The following is a 15546-nucleotide window of genomic DNA, read 5'->3' as shown; positions in this document are numbered from 1 at the left end:
TCAATTCATATTTATTTGCATACAAACTCAGCAAAAAAAGAAACGTCCTCTCACTGTCAACTATGTTTATTTTCAGCAAATTTAACATGTGTAAATATTTGTATGAGCATAAGATTCAACAACTGAGACATAAACTGAACAAGTTCCACAGATATGTGACTATCAGAAATGGAATAATTTGCCCCTGAACAAAGGGGTGGTCAAAATCACAAGTAACAGCCAGTACCTGGTCTACACTGGAGTGGCTTACCAAGAAGACAGTGAATATTCCTGAGTGGCTGACTTACAGTTTTGACTGAAACCTACTTAACATCTATGGCAAGATCTGAAAATGGTTGTCTAGCAATGATCAACAACCAATTTGACAGAGATTTAATAATTTTAAAAAGAATAATGAGCAAACGTTCCAGGTGTGGAAAACTCTTAAAGACTTACCCAGAAAGACTCACAGTAATACCTGCCAAAGGTGCCTCTACAAAGTTTTGGCTCAGGGGTCATGAATACCTATATAAATGAGAAATTTCTGTATTTCATTTTCAATAGATTTGTCATTATGGGCTATTGTGTGTACAGTCGTGGCCAAAAGTTTTGAGAATGACACAAATATACAATTTCACAAAGTCTCCTGCCTCAGTTTGTACGATGGCAATTTGCATATACTCCAGAATGTTATGAAGAGTGATCAGATGAATTGCAATTAATTGCAAAGTCCCTCTTTGCCATGAAAATGAACTGAATCTCCAAAAAACATTTGCACTGCATTTCAGCCCTGCCACAAAGGACCAGCTGACATCATGTCAGTGATTCTCTCGTTAACACAGGTGTGAGTGTTGACGAGGACAAGGCTGGAGATCACTCTGTCAGGCTGATTGAGTTAGAATAACAGACTGGAAGCTTCAAACGGAGGGTGGTGCTTGGAATCATTGTTCTTCCTCTGTCAACCATGGTTACCTGCAAGGAGACATGTGCCGTCATCATTGCTTTACACAAAAAGGGCTTCACAGGCAAGGATATTGCTGCCAGTACAATTGCACCTAAATCAACTATTTATCATATCATCAAGAACTTTAAGGAGAGCGGTTTAATTGTTGTGAAGAAGGCTTCAGGGCGCCCAATAAATTCCAGCAAGCACCAGGACTAAAGTTAATTCAGCTGCGGGATCGGGGCACCACCAGTACAGAGCTTGCTCAGGAATGGCAGCAGGCAGGTGTGAGTGCATCTGCACGCACAGTGAGGCAAAGAATTTTGGAGGATGTCCTGGTGTCAAGAAGGGCGGCAAAGAAGCCACTTCTCCAGGAAAAACATCAGGGACAGACTGATATTCTGCAAAAGGTACAGTGATTGGATTGCTGAGGACTGGGGTAAAGTCATTTTCTCTGATGAATCACCTTTCCGATTTTTTGGAGAATCTGGAAAAAAGCTTGTCCGGAGAAGACAAGGTGAGTGCTACCATCAGTTCTGTGTCATGCCAACAGTAAAGCATCCTGAGACCATTCATGTGTGGGGTTGCTTCTCAACCAAGGGAGTGGGCTCACTCACAATTTTGCCTAAGAACACAGCCATGAATAAAGATGGTACCAACACATCCTCAGAGAGCAACATCTCCCAACCATCCAGGAACAGTTTGGTGACGAACAATGCCTTTTCCAGCATGATGGAGGACCTTGCCATAAGACAAAAGTGAAAACTAAGTGGCTCAGGGAACGAAACATAGATATTTTGGGTCCATGGCCAGGAAACTCCCCAGACCTTAATCACATTGAGAACTTGTGGTCAATCCTCAAGAGGCGGGTGGACAAACAAAAACCCACAAATTCTGACAAACTCCAAGCATTGATTATGCAAGAATGGGTTACCATCAGTCAGGATGTGGCCCAGAAGTTAATTGACAGCATGCCAGGGCGGATTTCAGAGGTCTTGAAAAAAGAAGAGTCAACACTGCAAATATTGACTCTGCATCAACTTCATGTAATTGTCAATATAAGCCTTTGACACTTATGAAATGCTTGTAATTATACTTCATTATTCCATAGTAACATCTGACAAAAAATATCTAAAAACACTGAAGCAGCAAACTTTGTGGAAATTAATATTTGTGTCATTCTCGAAACTTTTAGCCACGACTGTAGATGGGTGAGCTTTTTTATTGTATTTCATCCATTTTGAATTCAGGCTGTAACACAACAACGTGTGGAATAAGTCAAGGGGTATGAATACTTTCTGAAGGCACTGTACCTCTAGGCTGCTATACATACTTATTTAGTTTGTCATTCTATCGTTTTTCATGGGATTTTAGTGGTAATTACATTTATTTAGAAATATTTATCAGAATTCATTTTCCAGAAATAGTTTTACCAGCTCAGTGTATTCTCAAATTGAAAAAAGTAAGGGTGCGCCACTCCTTGCGCTCCAGTAGCACTACAACCCTGCCAGTAACGCCTGTTCATACGTATGTCATACAGGGGAAATAGTTGACATTATGTGATACAGATCAACTCTTTATTATTATTATACAGATTAACTCTCTCTCTCTCTCTCTCTCTCTCTCTCTCTCTCTCTCTCTCTGTGTGTTGCCACGGAAACAGCGTAGTTTACTTCAGGTAAAGCGCGTGCAAGAGACTTGTCCCTGCACGAGCGAAAGATCCAGAAACTTCTTTCGGACTGCGCGAGCGAGGCCACGGTGACTTGATTCTAGATGCGTCATTGCGCACAACGAGGAAAAGCAGTTACTGGTCTAGGATTGATATTTTCATTTTGCCCTGTTGTTTTTCGCTACAGAAGAGAATATCCAACGACACATCGTGGTTAATACTGCGGTCTGGAGTGGGAAGAACTAGATAGCAAAAGATGTACGTGTGGAACGGGGGGTAGGAGGGAGTTAGCGTGCATTGCATGGGATGCATATTCTTGGAAATGCGGGGTAGCTTGCTAGCTAGCTTCAAGCTTAATCAGCGTTTAACTAGGGCTGGCTGTGTCTGGCATGCCCAAACCTTTATACGTGTATAGCAACGCTGCAATGATAGTTTCCATATTGTCCATGGGACACAGAAATGCGACGTTAATGTTATAGCTTGCTAGCGGGTGCCAAATGTAGCTAACTAACTAGCTAGGCCTGCTCTATGCTCCTTCATGCATGGGGATAATTAGTGGGAATGAATGGCGCGCTTATCAGTTTACACCAGTCGAAATGTCGGCTTTACACTCGCGCAATGATACTCGTCCATATCATCACGAGCCATAGTGATACTTTAATAATAATACAAGGCGGAGTCTTGGCTTCATAGCTAGCTAGTTATTCAAGTTATTCCTTTATTCACGTGGACTAGCTAGTTTTAGCTAGAGCCATATACATTTGGTATTAGCGAGCCATTTCCTTGCGAAGTGGCTCTTGGCTACTGGCTTGTTAGTTGGAGTTTCATGACATTCCATGTGGCCTGCTAGCTAGCTCATTAATTGATATATGGAAGGGTGTCGGAGCTGGTTAGCCAATAATACCTATTAGGCTTGGCCATCAAACCACTGAATTCAAGGAAGCCTTATCCCTTGAAGACCAGTGACAGTGAGCCACCTGACAAGTATGACCTTGGATTAAATAAAGTTGATGGGTGGAGCTACACTCCAGCTGATAAGTTAATGTTCCTGATGTATATTGTCTGAATGAACCAAACAATGTATTACCTTTAACTAGCTAATCGATGCTTAAAGCAAATGTGTATGCTTTCTGTTTCACCATGCATGTAGCAGATGAGTAGACAGCTTTCTAAGTGGCACGTTATTCAGTTTTGCATCTATAATGAATCGCTGGAACCAGAGTGATATATAGATGGAACAAGCCCCCTATCCTTCCCACATTTTATCCCTTCATCAATATATCCCCTATTCCCTAATGATGGTAGTCTTGGTAACTGTCTGTTAAACTATCATTCCCCTCGCCACTCCCTGTCATGCTAAACATTTGGCATAATGACACAGAGTACATAGAGTGGAATGTTGGCTAAACAAACTGGTACCCAGGCTATAATGATGGGGTGCAGTTTCCCAAATATGGATGGATGGATTTCATAATCAAAATCTAGAAGACATTGATCACTGCTTTGTATCGGACTAATCAGTCTTCTCTAACGTCCTATAGGCAGCCAGCAACAGCGAAGTGGTATGACAGAAGGGACTCTGTCTTTATTGAGTTCCTGGTAGAAGACAGCAAAGATCTACAAGTGAAGTTTGAAAAATCAAAACTTGATTTCCGGTAAGCTGCTTCACCCGGTACACACTGTTGTTTAAGTGAGACTGACTTTAGGCTAAATTGTGAGCTGTCTATAAATTAGGCCTACTGCAGAGACACTTGGGGGGGGGGGGAGTTTCCTGGACACAGATTTAAACCTAATACTGGACTAAAAACCATCATCTTCCTTTAAGCCCATGAATAAGATCAATCTTATTGGCCCTCACTGTCTGAATGAACAAAACCATCTATTTTACTTTGTCTTTTCAGTTGTGTTGGTGGGATTGAAACCCTCAAACACCATAATGAATTGGACCTTTTCGACTCAATTGATCCCAATGTAAGTATGTTTTTCATTTCGCTGCAGAATCAGTATCTGCAATGACCCAGAAAAACCGCTGCAATGACCTAGATGTTAAATCGGCTGACAAAGAAGATCCCTCATCCAAAATGACTTGTAATATACCGATTATCTCTCTTCCTCTCGTTACAGGCATCGAAGCACAAACGTACAGATAGATCAGTGTTGTGTTGCCTGAAGAAAGCAGAGGCAGGAAGAGCATGGCCACGGTTAACAAAAGACAAGGCAAAAGTAGGAACTGTTTCAATGCGCAATACTATGTATTCTACCTTACTTTTTCTGCCCTGTATTTCTGGGCATCCCGTCCATGTATCTTATTCCTAAAAGGCCAAACTGATTAGCACCCCTACCCTGAGACGCTTTGAATAGGCTCAGATCACATAAGGGCATTTTGTCTTTAATGTTGGTTAAAATCATTTTGATTTGGGATGTCTTGTTTTCTTTCCCACAGTTTCAATGGCTGGGTGTCGACTTCAACAACTGGAAAGACTGGGAAGATGATTCTGATGAGGATCTGTCCAGTTTCGACAAGTTCTCAGAGGCAAGCGTGTCACGTTGCACAAAGTGTGTCATGTTTTAAATGTGTTAAATTATATATATTTTTTATGTTGAAACAATGATTGTTGCTTATTTTCAGATGATGAATACGATGGGAGGAGAAGACGGCATGCCAGATCTGGGCATGGGTGGTATGGAAGGTCTCGAAGAGGTCTGTGTTTATTTTCTGTCATCTAAATTCATTTTACAGAAAATATATCAAGGCAAATGCAAGCATTTACCAGTGTACTATATACGGTGGCTGCAAGAGAAACTACTTGCTTTCTTGCTCTGTTGACACTGAATCTCATATTGTTTTTATTTCCAGCACGACAGCGATGATGAAAGTAAGTTGTGATATCATTTTAGCACATGGTTAAAAGCAAGCAGCCAATTTCTATAGCATTTTCATGGTGCATATCATTTGAAAGTTGTTCATAAGTCTCATACCATCCACACATGAGCCATGTTGTAGACTCGCTAGATTAGCTTTTTACCTTTTTTAATCTTTTTTACATTTTAATATTTGTAATTTTTTCAGAGATGCCAGACCTGGAGTAATGGTGCATATAAAGTCTGTAACCGATGACGACAAGAAATGAAAGCCTCAAAGGTCGGTTGAAGAGAGAGATGAGTAGAGTTGCTAGCCATATTTGAAAAAGGAGGAAATATCAGCAGTTTTCCAAACACGTCAGAGGAACCTCACTGAGGAGAGACTATCTGTCGTCATGGCATCGCAGCAGAGCATTCTCCAGCCAATGTCTTAGTGCTGTGCTTTGCTGTTCTAATTCTGCATGGACAATTCAGTTGTTTCCATGATGTGCTGTGGGGTTCAGTTATACCGTGCTTTAACTTAACAACCAGGGGTGACTTCAGCAAGGAACAGTTTTATGGAACGTTCAGATAGGATTACGTCATGTAGAACAAAGGTGCCACTGACATGTAGAATGAAGGAATCGTGTCGGCTCATCGTATTTCAATCTGCAACGTTTGACAATGTTTTCCTACTGAATGTGGCCCTGCTCTGATGGGATAGTCTGAATGTTACTCTCCACCTTTTTATTTAATAACGTCAGTGAGGTTACGTATTGAATATCAACATAATTGTAAATTCTAACCGAAGAAAAAACATGTTTTAAAACAACTGCCTATTTTCAATAAAGTTGTTTCTTTTTTTTAGTGAGAAATGTCCTTACTTTTGTTCGTACTGTACATTTTGTTTTATTTTTCTTAATATATTGAAATAAGTTTTATCTCTGAACAAATATTTTCTCAATGTACGTTAACATCTGGAAAGTTATTAGAAATGAATGAATGAAATATGCATGTTAAACTTATTTTACAGTATAGCATAAATTGTAAGTTCTAATTGAAAAACCTTTGAATCACATTTTGCTTTAGTTAACATCGTACATACAGAACATTTATATATAAAGTATATACCGTTGGTTTACTCTGTATTTGTTGCTGTTTTGTATAAAACAAGCAGCAAATTATTTATTCCACATTCAAAGGGGTGCAGAAACGCAACAAAAAGAACTTGTCATTAAATGACCAAGTTTAATTTGCACTCGCAGTACAAAAATAAATAAATGCACGTGTTAAAACAGATGCACTACTAGGTTTCGCCAACCTATATCGTAGATCATGTTGATGAAATATCAGTTTCAATGCGGTGGGAATTTCTCCACATATTTCTAATAAACTGTCTCTGACTAAGTTGTTGTCCGGTTTAAAAAGTGTCTTGGCACGTAGTGAGAATAATATATCTTTGACCTAAACAGATTAAAGGGCATGACAACATGAACAAGAGTCATCTGTTATTACAGCATGTGAGAATTAGTCTGTTGAATGCTAGTACATGCTATGACCACCAGGTGAGGTTGATGGTCTATATACCATGGCTTCATACCCAGATATAACCATTGATGCATCATTGGATATTACACACGAGTAGGGTACTGAGAGCATCTATACAGATTAGAAACTAACATAGCAATATGTTCTGCCAGAGAATGTACCTTTTGGACAGTCCTACTTGAAGTTTTCATTTCCTCTAAACAAAATTGTTGGTTCAGTTTAGGAGCATGCTAAATGTCGGCACTGCTCACCATTCACGTTCTAAAATGAGTAAACACTCGATTCTGCTGATTGGGGCTTTTGTGTTGTGTCGGTAATAGATGGTAATATTCTCCTTTTCAAGGAATTATGCACAAACCATTAATTCCAAATCTTTTTTGAATTTGTTTATATACATACATGTAATTTCCCTGTCCATGGAGTTCTATCACATTTATATTTGGGTTAGATTTTACAATTGGATAAGAAATAATGTATATTATACAGATGCAAGGAAAAGATGTTGTGACTGAATTGCACACCTGTCACCCCATTGGTGATAATGAACCTAAAACTGTTCCAGTGTTCTTTTCTACAGTTCAATCTAGAAGAAAACAGACAAAGACAGAAAAATCTGAATTTTAGGAAGTTTTTAACATAAAAATTATAAATCCAGGATTCTCTGATTATTAAAGTATAGAATATGTTCTTGATAGGATCTAAGCGTAGGGTTATTATATATTTTCCCCATACCTTTCATAACTAAATGGTCAAAGAGGAGAAATTGTAAAGCTTTGAAATTATATTGTCTATCTATCCAGTTTCAACAATCATGGTAAAAAAAAAGAAATTGTACACTGTAAATCACAAAGCTTTTCAATGGAATACAAGCATCATTATTTGAATTTTAAAAAGTAAAGAAATATATCCATGGCTGGGGGAATCAAGCGGAATAAAAGTAAATCAGTTTACATGTCTGGTTCAGTTTACTTCTCCACCAAGCAGTGGAAACGGAAAGGGGGTGTAATAGCACAATGAGCTGGTTCAACGATGCAGGACCCCTCCCTCCATCCCATCAACTGTCCTGTCATCATTAGATCAGAACACAAAATGTCCACCTTGTAAGCAGAGGGAGGAGGTAGGTGGGTAAAGCAGGAATGGAGGGAAGAGGGGGACCAAGGAGTCGGGGGGGGGGGCATACAAGTGCACGTTTAGTTTACCTCACATCCTCACCCAGACAGTAACACAAAGCTAAAGCATTTAGTCACCTCAGTTAACACGATCCTCTTCTCTCTTTTTCTCCTCTGTTTTTACCCCCCAGGTATAAGAACCATAGCCTGGTTTCAGATCTATTTGTGATGTCTTGCTAACTTAATGGCAACATAGCACAAACAGATCTGCAACCAGGCTATAAGAACCTGAGTTTGGAGGGAAAAACAGACCTTAAACCGACCCCTCTCCCCCTAGAGTGAGACGAGAACCTCTCCTCCTAGAGAGAGACGAGAACCTCTCCTCCTAGAGAGAGACGAGAACCTCTCCACCTAGAGAGAGAAGAGAACCTTTCCACCTAGAGAGAGAAGAGAACCTCTCCACCTAGAGAGAGAAGAGAACCTCTCCACCTAGAGAGAGAAGAGAACCTCTCCACCTAGAGAGAGAAGAGAACCTCTCCACCTAGAGAGAGAAGAGAACCTCTCCACCTAGAGAGAGAAGAGAACCTCTCCTCCTAGAGAGAGAAGAGAACCTCTCCTCCTAGAGAGAGAAGAGAACCTCTCCTCCTAGAGAGAGAAGAGAACCTCTCCTCCTAGAGAGAGAAGAGAACCTCTCCTCCTAGAGAGAGACGAGAACCTCTCCACCTAGAGAGAGACGAGAACCTCTCCACCTAGAGAGAGACGAGAACCTCTCCACCTAGAGAGAGATGAGAACCTCTCCTCCTAGAGAGAGAAGAGAACCTCTTCCCGGCCTAGACAGAAGAGAGATTTAAAGGATATGTATAAGAAAGAATCTACAATCAACTAATAAAATAAGGTTGATCCACACGACAAAGCCAATCAGGGTTTGATTTTTTTGTTATTAAGTAAAATGACACAAAATAAAAGCCAATCCAGCTATCACACGCCTGTACATGAAACCGCTGTAACAGCAAAATCTTTAATGAAAAAAAAAAACCCAGCATTCCAGAAACAGAGTAAAACATAACAGTCTGGCACAGATAATACTGGTACTTAACTGCATACAGTAGAAACCCTTTTATGTCTTCAGGCACTTATCATGGCTGTAAAAAGTCAAAGTTGACGAGAGACATCAAGTCAAAGAAGTGGAAATTTGTAATACTAAATGAAAAATAATATACAATGTCAAGATAATGTGTTTAAATAGAAATGGAGATTGAGTTTTTATGTGTGTTAATTTTCATATAAATCTGACTGTTTGTGCTCCCCTAGAAGAGACAGTCTACAATTAGACAGAACAATTTTTAAAAAGACAGCTAAAAATGGAAGGGCTTTTGGACAAAAGGGGAGCACTCTAAATATGTTGCTAGTAATGAATCAGAACTTTCATTGAAGGAAGAGGGGGACAAAAGATGCTTCTTTCCCTTAGAATAGGCTGCAGTCGAACAAGGTACAAATTTGTTGTTCTGTCACTGAACAGTCAACCCACTGTTCCCCCGTAGGCTGTCATTGTAAATAAGAATTTGTTCTTAACTGACTTGCCTAGTTAAATAAAGGTAAACTACGTACTGTAAAACAGCATGATGACGAACAAAGGAATTGTTAATGAAAAAAATAAAAATGGTCTCCTAAAACACGCACAAACAACACAACGCATGACTTGAAAATATAACTAGAGTTGAAAAGAATCCCTAGAAATTCTTCAAGGGCATAATAATAACATACACATCAGGTACCAGAAGTTTCATAAAAAAATGGAAAAAGCATGAAGTTCACTGCTCTACTGTAGCTACACTCCTAGCAGACTACAAAATATAGATAGAAAAGAAGAGATGCCCCTGTCCTGAGCAGTTACAGCCACCTGGTCAGCCAGGACTGACCCACTCCCTACACAACAGGCCGCAGCAGGGTGCCTTCTTCAGTGGCCACTAAGTCCTCTTCTTACCCTCCATCTTTGTCCTGCAGTCCAAGGGGGGGAGGGGGTCATAGTTCACAGTTTGGAGGAGGGTTAGAGCTTTGGCTGCCCAGTAATTCAGCATGTACTGTTTCTGGATCAGCAGAGTAAGGATGAGGAGGGTGAGTAAGGTGGAGTTGTCGTGATGGTCTGTGTGTACTATGTGGGTGTGTGGGTTAGAGAGGAAGAGAAATGTGTGTTGGGTAGGGTTGAGGGTTCGGAGGAGGTTTGTGTACAGAATAGGGGAATATGGAGTTCAGAAAGCCAACCTTCTTCACCAGGCTTATAGGGCCTGAGTCTTGAGCTCGATGGGCTCTCCTCTGGCGTCTTGCTGGCTCTCAGCCTCTGGGGGCCTGGTACCCTTCAGGATGGCCATCCTCTCAGAGAGACTGCGCATGCGGGGGAACAGCATGAAATCATAGATAATAGCTCCCATAGCACCGCCAATCATCGGACCCACCCAGTACACCTGCCACAGGATCAGAACAAAGAGAGGGAAGAGAGGAAGACAGAGACACACACACAGAGAGTGAGTGAGAGAGAGATAGGGAGGGAGAGAGAGAGAGAGGGAGAGAGAGAGAGAGAGGGAGAGATAGGGAGAGAGAGAGAGGGAGAGATAGGGAGAGAGAGAGAGAGAGGGATAGGGAGAGAGAGAGATAGGGAGGGAGAGAGAGAGAGAGGGAGAGAGAGAGAGAGGGAGAGAGAGAGAGAGGGAGAGATAGGGAGAGAGAGAGGGGGGGGGACGTGTTGGTGAGTTCATCTAGCTATATGTCACATTACACAGTTCTAAACTCCAAACAACACATTGTAACTTGTTTTTAACTTGCTGTAAATGTTGTGGCTTTATAAGGTGTGAACAAAAGGTCTTACCCAGTGGTTGACAAATTTTCTGACCAGCACAGCGGGGGCGAAGGACCTGGCAGGGTTCATTCCAGTACCAGTATAGTACATCTACAGGAAGGACAGTGGATCAGGGTTATGTTTAGGTAACAGTGTGTAGAATATGCAGTGGTCAAAAACCTCCCTGCATCATAATTGCCCTCTCTAGTGTCCTGACCAACCACATCAAAACAATGGATTACACACTCCTTCTCCCTTGTCACAGGGATGGATTAATCAAGTTTTACTGCTTCTGACATCATCATCTAATCATTCATCATTTAAATTGACCGAACCCTAAATCCCTAGCTTGTGTCTATTATATATGCTGTTGTGATCATATTGTTGAGTCATATAATGGCCTCTCTCTCCAAGACTGTTTCTTACCCCACCTTCATCCCAGTTGACCCTGTGTCTAAGCTCGTTTCCACCCCGATACATGGTATATAAATATATATTTGAAATATGTCTTACCCCCAACAGATGTCCTATGAGGACAGAGAAGCCGATGGCCAGGGCGGCAGAGCCCAGGCGTCCGTTACGCCTCTCGTCGGTCACAGCGAAGATGCAGACAACCAGCTGCAGGGTGAGGAACAGCTCCACGGTGGTGGCCATGCCCAGGCTGATACCTGGCTGCAGCTGGACAAGGGGTCAGAGATCGAACACGGCTTAGTGAATGGTTCCAGTTCACTTTTTGAAGTCATATCGGCTCCACTGGCCGATATGAATAACTTCAGCAGTCAGTCAATCAATCAATCAACAGGTTGAACCTTAAAACACATCAAAATGGCTCACGGAGAAAAGACCATTAGCAAATCTTACATTGTCCATGCATTCTAAAGAGTGGTGTTCTTGTATTATTACCTTTCATAACATCTAACATTGTAAAATAAAATAATAAATGTATCCACAACACTGGCCATGTTTTATTAAATACTGTTAGACTGTTATATAACCAACACATCTGCCACAGGCCTTCTATTAGGACCTTTAAACTGAGTTGCTATATTGTCTGATACTCACAATGTTAGAAAGACTGAATTGGAAATTCTAATAGACCACCTAATTGTGGTTACACACACAGATGTTCTTTATCCCCTGTCAAGTTAATTTCATTCATTCAAATGGCAGATGAAAATGGAACTCTGAAATGTGTGATAAATACTTTCCTATCAGGTTTGGGATCAATTGCATTTAAATTTAACTGAATTCACCTGTCATGGGTCAAGTAGTCTAAAGATTGTCTATTATATTGACAAGATAGTCAACTGACTGCTCTAACAATGGAAATACTGTCCTCAAAGATGGAAGGCAGGCGGGAGGAGGCGAGATAAGGTGGGACTATTCTAGCCAATGAGAGAGCAGATACACGTGTGAACAGCATGCCATAAAGATAGAGGACTCATCTTTGTATCTCTGCCATCATAGCGTCAGCATGGGCTCATCTCCATTTGAAAGTACTCTATTTTCTTCTTCTTTGACTGATTGCTACCAACTCATAGGAATCCCCACCCAGTTGACTACTTTAAAATGGTGGAATCCCTTAATGGAAAAGCCCTCTATCTGTCTCTATGACAACAGACACTACTCTTATAGTCATAAAAAAAAGTTGCCTCATACCTCATGCGTCCATGTATATATCAGTGCATTCGTAACAACCTAACCATTACTACTGTCACGTAGCAAATTAGCAATACATTTTTGTGTTGACCAAATTCGACACTCTCATTTACCTCACTTCGTGGGCTTATTTTCGTGGATACATTTTGGGCGGAGTAAAACTTCTCGCTTTGCCTCTTTCTCTCTGGCTAATCTTACCATGTTGAGTGCCAGGTTGCCCCTCATGTTGTTGGGGGTGACCGAGTAGAGCACAGCGGCCCCAGCCAGCGCCCCCAGACACTGGGCCACGATGTAGAAGACAGCGCGGAACAGGGACATCTGGGAGCCAATCAAGTAGGCAAAGGTGACAGCCGGGTTGATGTGTCCACCACTGATGTGACCGATGGACTGGATGAGGGTGGCAGCGGCCAGGCCGAAGCAGAAAGCCACGTGGAGAACGTTGTGGGACCCGGTGGTCCAGCGCAGAGCCGCCCCCAGACCGAAGAACACAAAGAACATGGTGCCATAGAACTCAGCGAACACTGCCCGCCAGAACGACATGGAACGGAACTCCCACATGGTGGCCAAAAAGTCAAGAGGCTAGCCCAAATGGCTACCCCAAATGTGTATTCTCCTTTAGAGTGAGCTTGCTCTGCTCACCGTATCAATAAGACTTATCTCAGTGATGCCTTCAAGGTAAGATAAAAATAAAAAAAGAGCACAAACTTCAAAGCAAAATTGGCCCCTAAACCTAAAGATGCTTCCGCACGTAAACAGCAGTTCCACATGCAATTCTCTAGGAGTCACTAACTTTACTGACTTCCAATGATCTGCAATGTTGCTTTCTGTAAGCTGTTTTCAGTCCAGTTATGGAAACCCGCGTCCTGTCTGTGTGGAGCTGAGCGTGGGTCTCTGTGCGTCTATATGGCAACTCTGCTCGTCCTGTCTGTGTGGAGCGGAGTGTTGGTCTGCCAACCCTGCTGGTGTAGTAGAGAGCGGAATACGGATGCTCCCTGTCTGTGTGGAGACATTCAGCCTCTCTGTCAGAACTCTGCAGTCTGGAGAGCCCATGGGACTGTTGGTCTCTGTGCGTCTATTTATAACAGCCCCTGTCTGTGTGGAGGGCCTGTGCGTCTACGGGCTCGTCCTGTCTGGTGGAGAAGGGGCTGGGAGGGTTCACCGGTAGTAGAGAAAAGGATGTCCTGCAGACATTCAGCCTCTCTGTCAGAGCAGATCAACACAACAAAAGGGTTCATACAACACAACAGATCAACACAACAAAAATACTTAACCCTTCTCTCACCCTGACCTCTCGCTGCCCAGTGCCCATGCCAGGGATCATCATCCTAACCCTAAACCTGAACTCTGAGGTTCATATAGTTCATATAGTCCAGGACACAGATAAAAGGTTGAAGGAGGAGATTTTTGAAAGGCTATAGGTTTGAATATACATATTTTACTTTGATCATGTGTAAACTCAGGAAAATCCTATTGAACAGGTACCAGTAGTTTGGGTGTTATTCCTAACTGTTAATATTGGTAATGTTAGACGTTGAGGTCGGTAAGGTCAGATACTTGACATTCTGCTACTACCAGTAGTGGATCGCTTTAGACAAATAGCAAATCACATTTTATTTGTCACATGCTTCGCAAACAACAATGAAATGCTTACTTTCCAACAAGAACAACAATAATATATATACACACATATATATGTATATATGTATATATATATATATATATATATATACATATGTATATATATGTATATATATATATATATATGAATAGTGAATAAATACACAGTGAAAAACAATAACGAGTAAAAATGACTTGCCTATATACAGGGAGTACCAGTACTGAGTCGATATATATAAGACCTATGGTCTAGTGGTTCCCAGTTAGCCTTTCCAGAGTCCTATTGGGCCCATCTCATCTCTCCAGTGGGGTAAAAAGGGTCTGTCCTCCTCTCTCAACATGCTTCAAGTGCTGACAGACACCAGAGGACAATCCCAGTATTCATAACGCCATAGAGCAAGGGAGGCCCCATAACAGAAAGCAGCCTGAACTCACTACTGCTGCCAACAGAAAGACTGAAGTAATGTGTGGTTATACATGCAGTATTCTCATCTCACTATGACCTGAAAGACAGGACGAGTTCAGGAGATTGATTGAATTACTGTCTGTTATGACAACATCAATATAACTCTGACAATATTATTTGATTATTGAGGGTTTATAATATGTGTTGCTTTATATCAATGCAAATCAGTGATTTGAACTATATTCTCAACTGTTAGTATTTTCCAAAGTTGACCTCTAACACTGCCTTGAATATGTAACTGGGTTTTGAACCTTCAACCTTACCCTCAACCTTTAACCCCCTCAGTTGGCAACACTGCATCCAGAGGGGTGCCTCATTATCAACCTTTCTCAATAGTCTTCTGATTGTCTCCACACGCTAAGCTATTCTCATTCTCACACATCCACTCTATGAAACCCTTCAATGGAAACTCCTAGTGAACGATCATTACATTGATTGCAATACATGTATTGCTTTATTCTCCATAGGTAGCTCTCTCCCTAGTATTCTGGATGGGTGCAATGCAATTCAAGCTGGTTCTGCTCAGCCCCATATTTGATTAGGCAGACTTTTACATTGTACGTGGCGGCTGAGCGGAGAGGCTCGGGCTCAGGACAGATAAAGCAACAGAGAAGGAGGAGAATGGTGGGGGGGGGGGGGGTGAGCGGACTACAGGGGTTTGTTATTGAGCTTCTGCACGGGAGCGTCCAGCATAGCGCTGATCAGGCTAGCCCGCTAGAGAGGACAGACGGACGGCGCGGTGAAAGGATAGTGCTGTGCTCAGGGACATGTTCCTCCCTTCCTTTCATACGCTAGAAACAAAAGGCTCCCAGTCACAGATTCTGTTGCTTTCTATGATCTGTTTGTCTTGCTGTCGAATGTATAAGAGCTGCCCTTATCTGT

At 41.7% G+C, this 15546-nt stretch overlaps 2 protein-coding genes across 2 annotated transcripts; one reads left to right on the top strand and one right to left on the bottom strand.

Annotated features, from left to right (window-relative positions):
- The first annotated feature begins 2621 nt into the window (after positions 1–2621).
- LOC135503980 (prostaglandin E synthase 3-like) lies at positions 2622–6299 on the top strand. Its single transcript, XM_064922193.1, has 8 exons — positions 2622–2849; positions 4133–4246; positions 4493–4562; positions 4716–4814; positions 5035–5124; positions 5221–5292; positions 5449–5467; positions 5662–6299. Coding segments are annotated over exons 1-8 (486 nt in total). The 5' UTR covers positions 2622–2847; the 3' UTR covers positions 5682–6299.
- Positions 6300–9035: 2736 nt separating this feature from the next.
- LOC135503635 (lens fiber major intrinsic protein-like) lies at positions 9036–13265 on the bottom strand. The gene is made up of 4 exons (XM_064921789.1): positions 12780–13265; positions 11436–11600; positions 10953–11033; positions 9036–10551 (listed from the first exon to the last, which is right to left on the bottom strand). The coding sequence occupies exons 1-4, from the start codon at positions 13137–13139 to the stop codon at positions 10366–10368; spliced, it is 792 nt and encodes a 263-aa protein (XP_064777861.1). The 5' UTR covers positions 13140–13265; the 3' UTR covers positions 9036–10365.
- Positions 13266–15546: the final 2281 nt, after the last annotated feature.

The sequence above is a fragment of the Oncorhynchus masou genome, chromosome 18 (assembly GCF_036934945.1).
Source record: "Oncorhynchus masou masou isolate Uvic2021 chromosome 18, UVic_Omas_1.1, whole genome shotgun sequence".
NCBI classification, from domain to species: Eukaryota; Metazoa; Chordata; class Actinopteri; order Salmoniformes; family Salmonidae; genus Oncorhynchus; species Oncorhynchus masou.
Note: the sequence above shows the minus strand (reverse complement) of the source record. Positions and strands in the feature narration are given on the sequence as shown.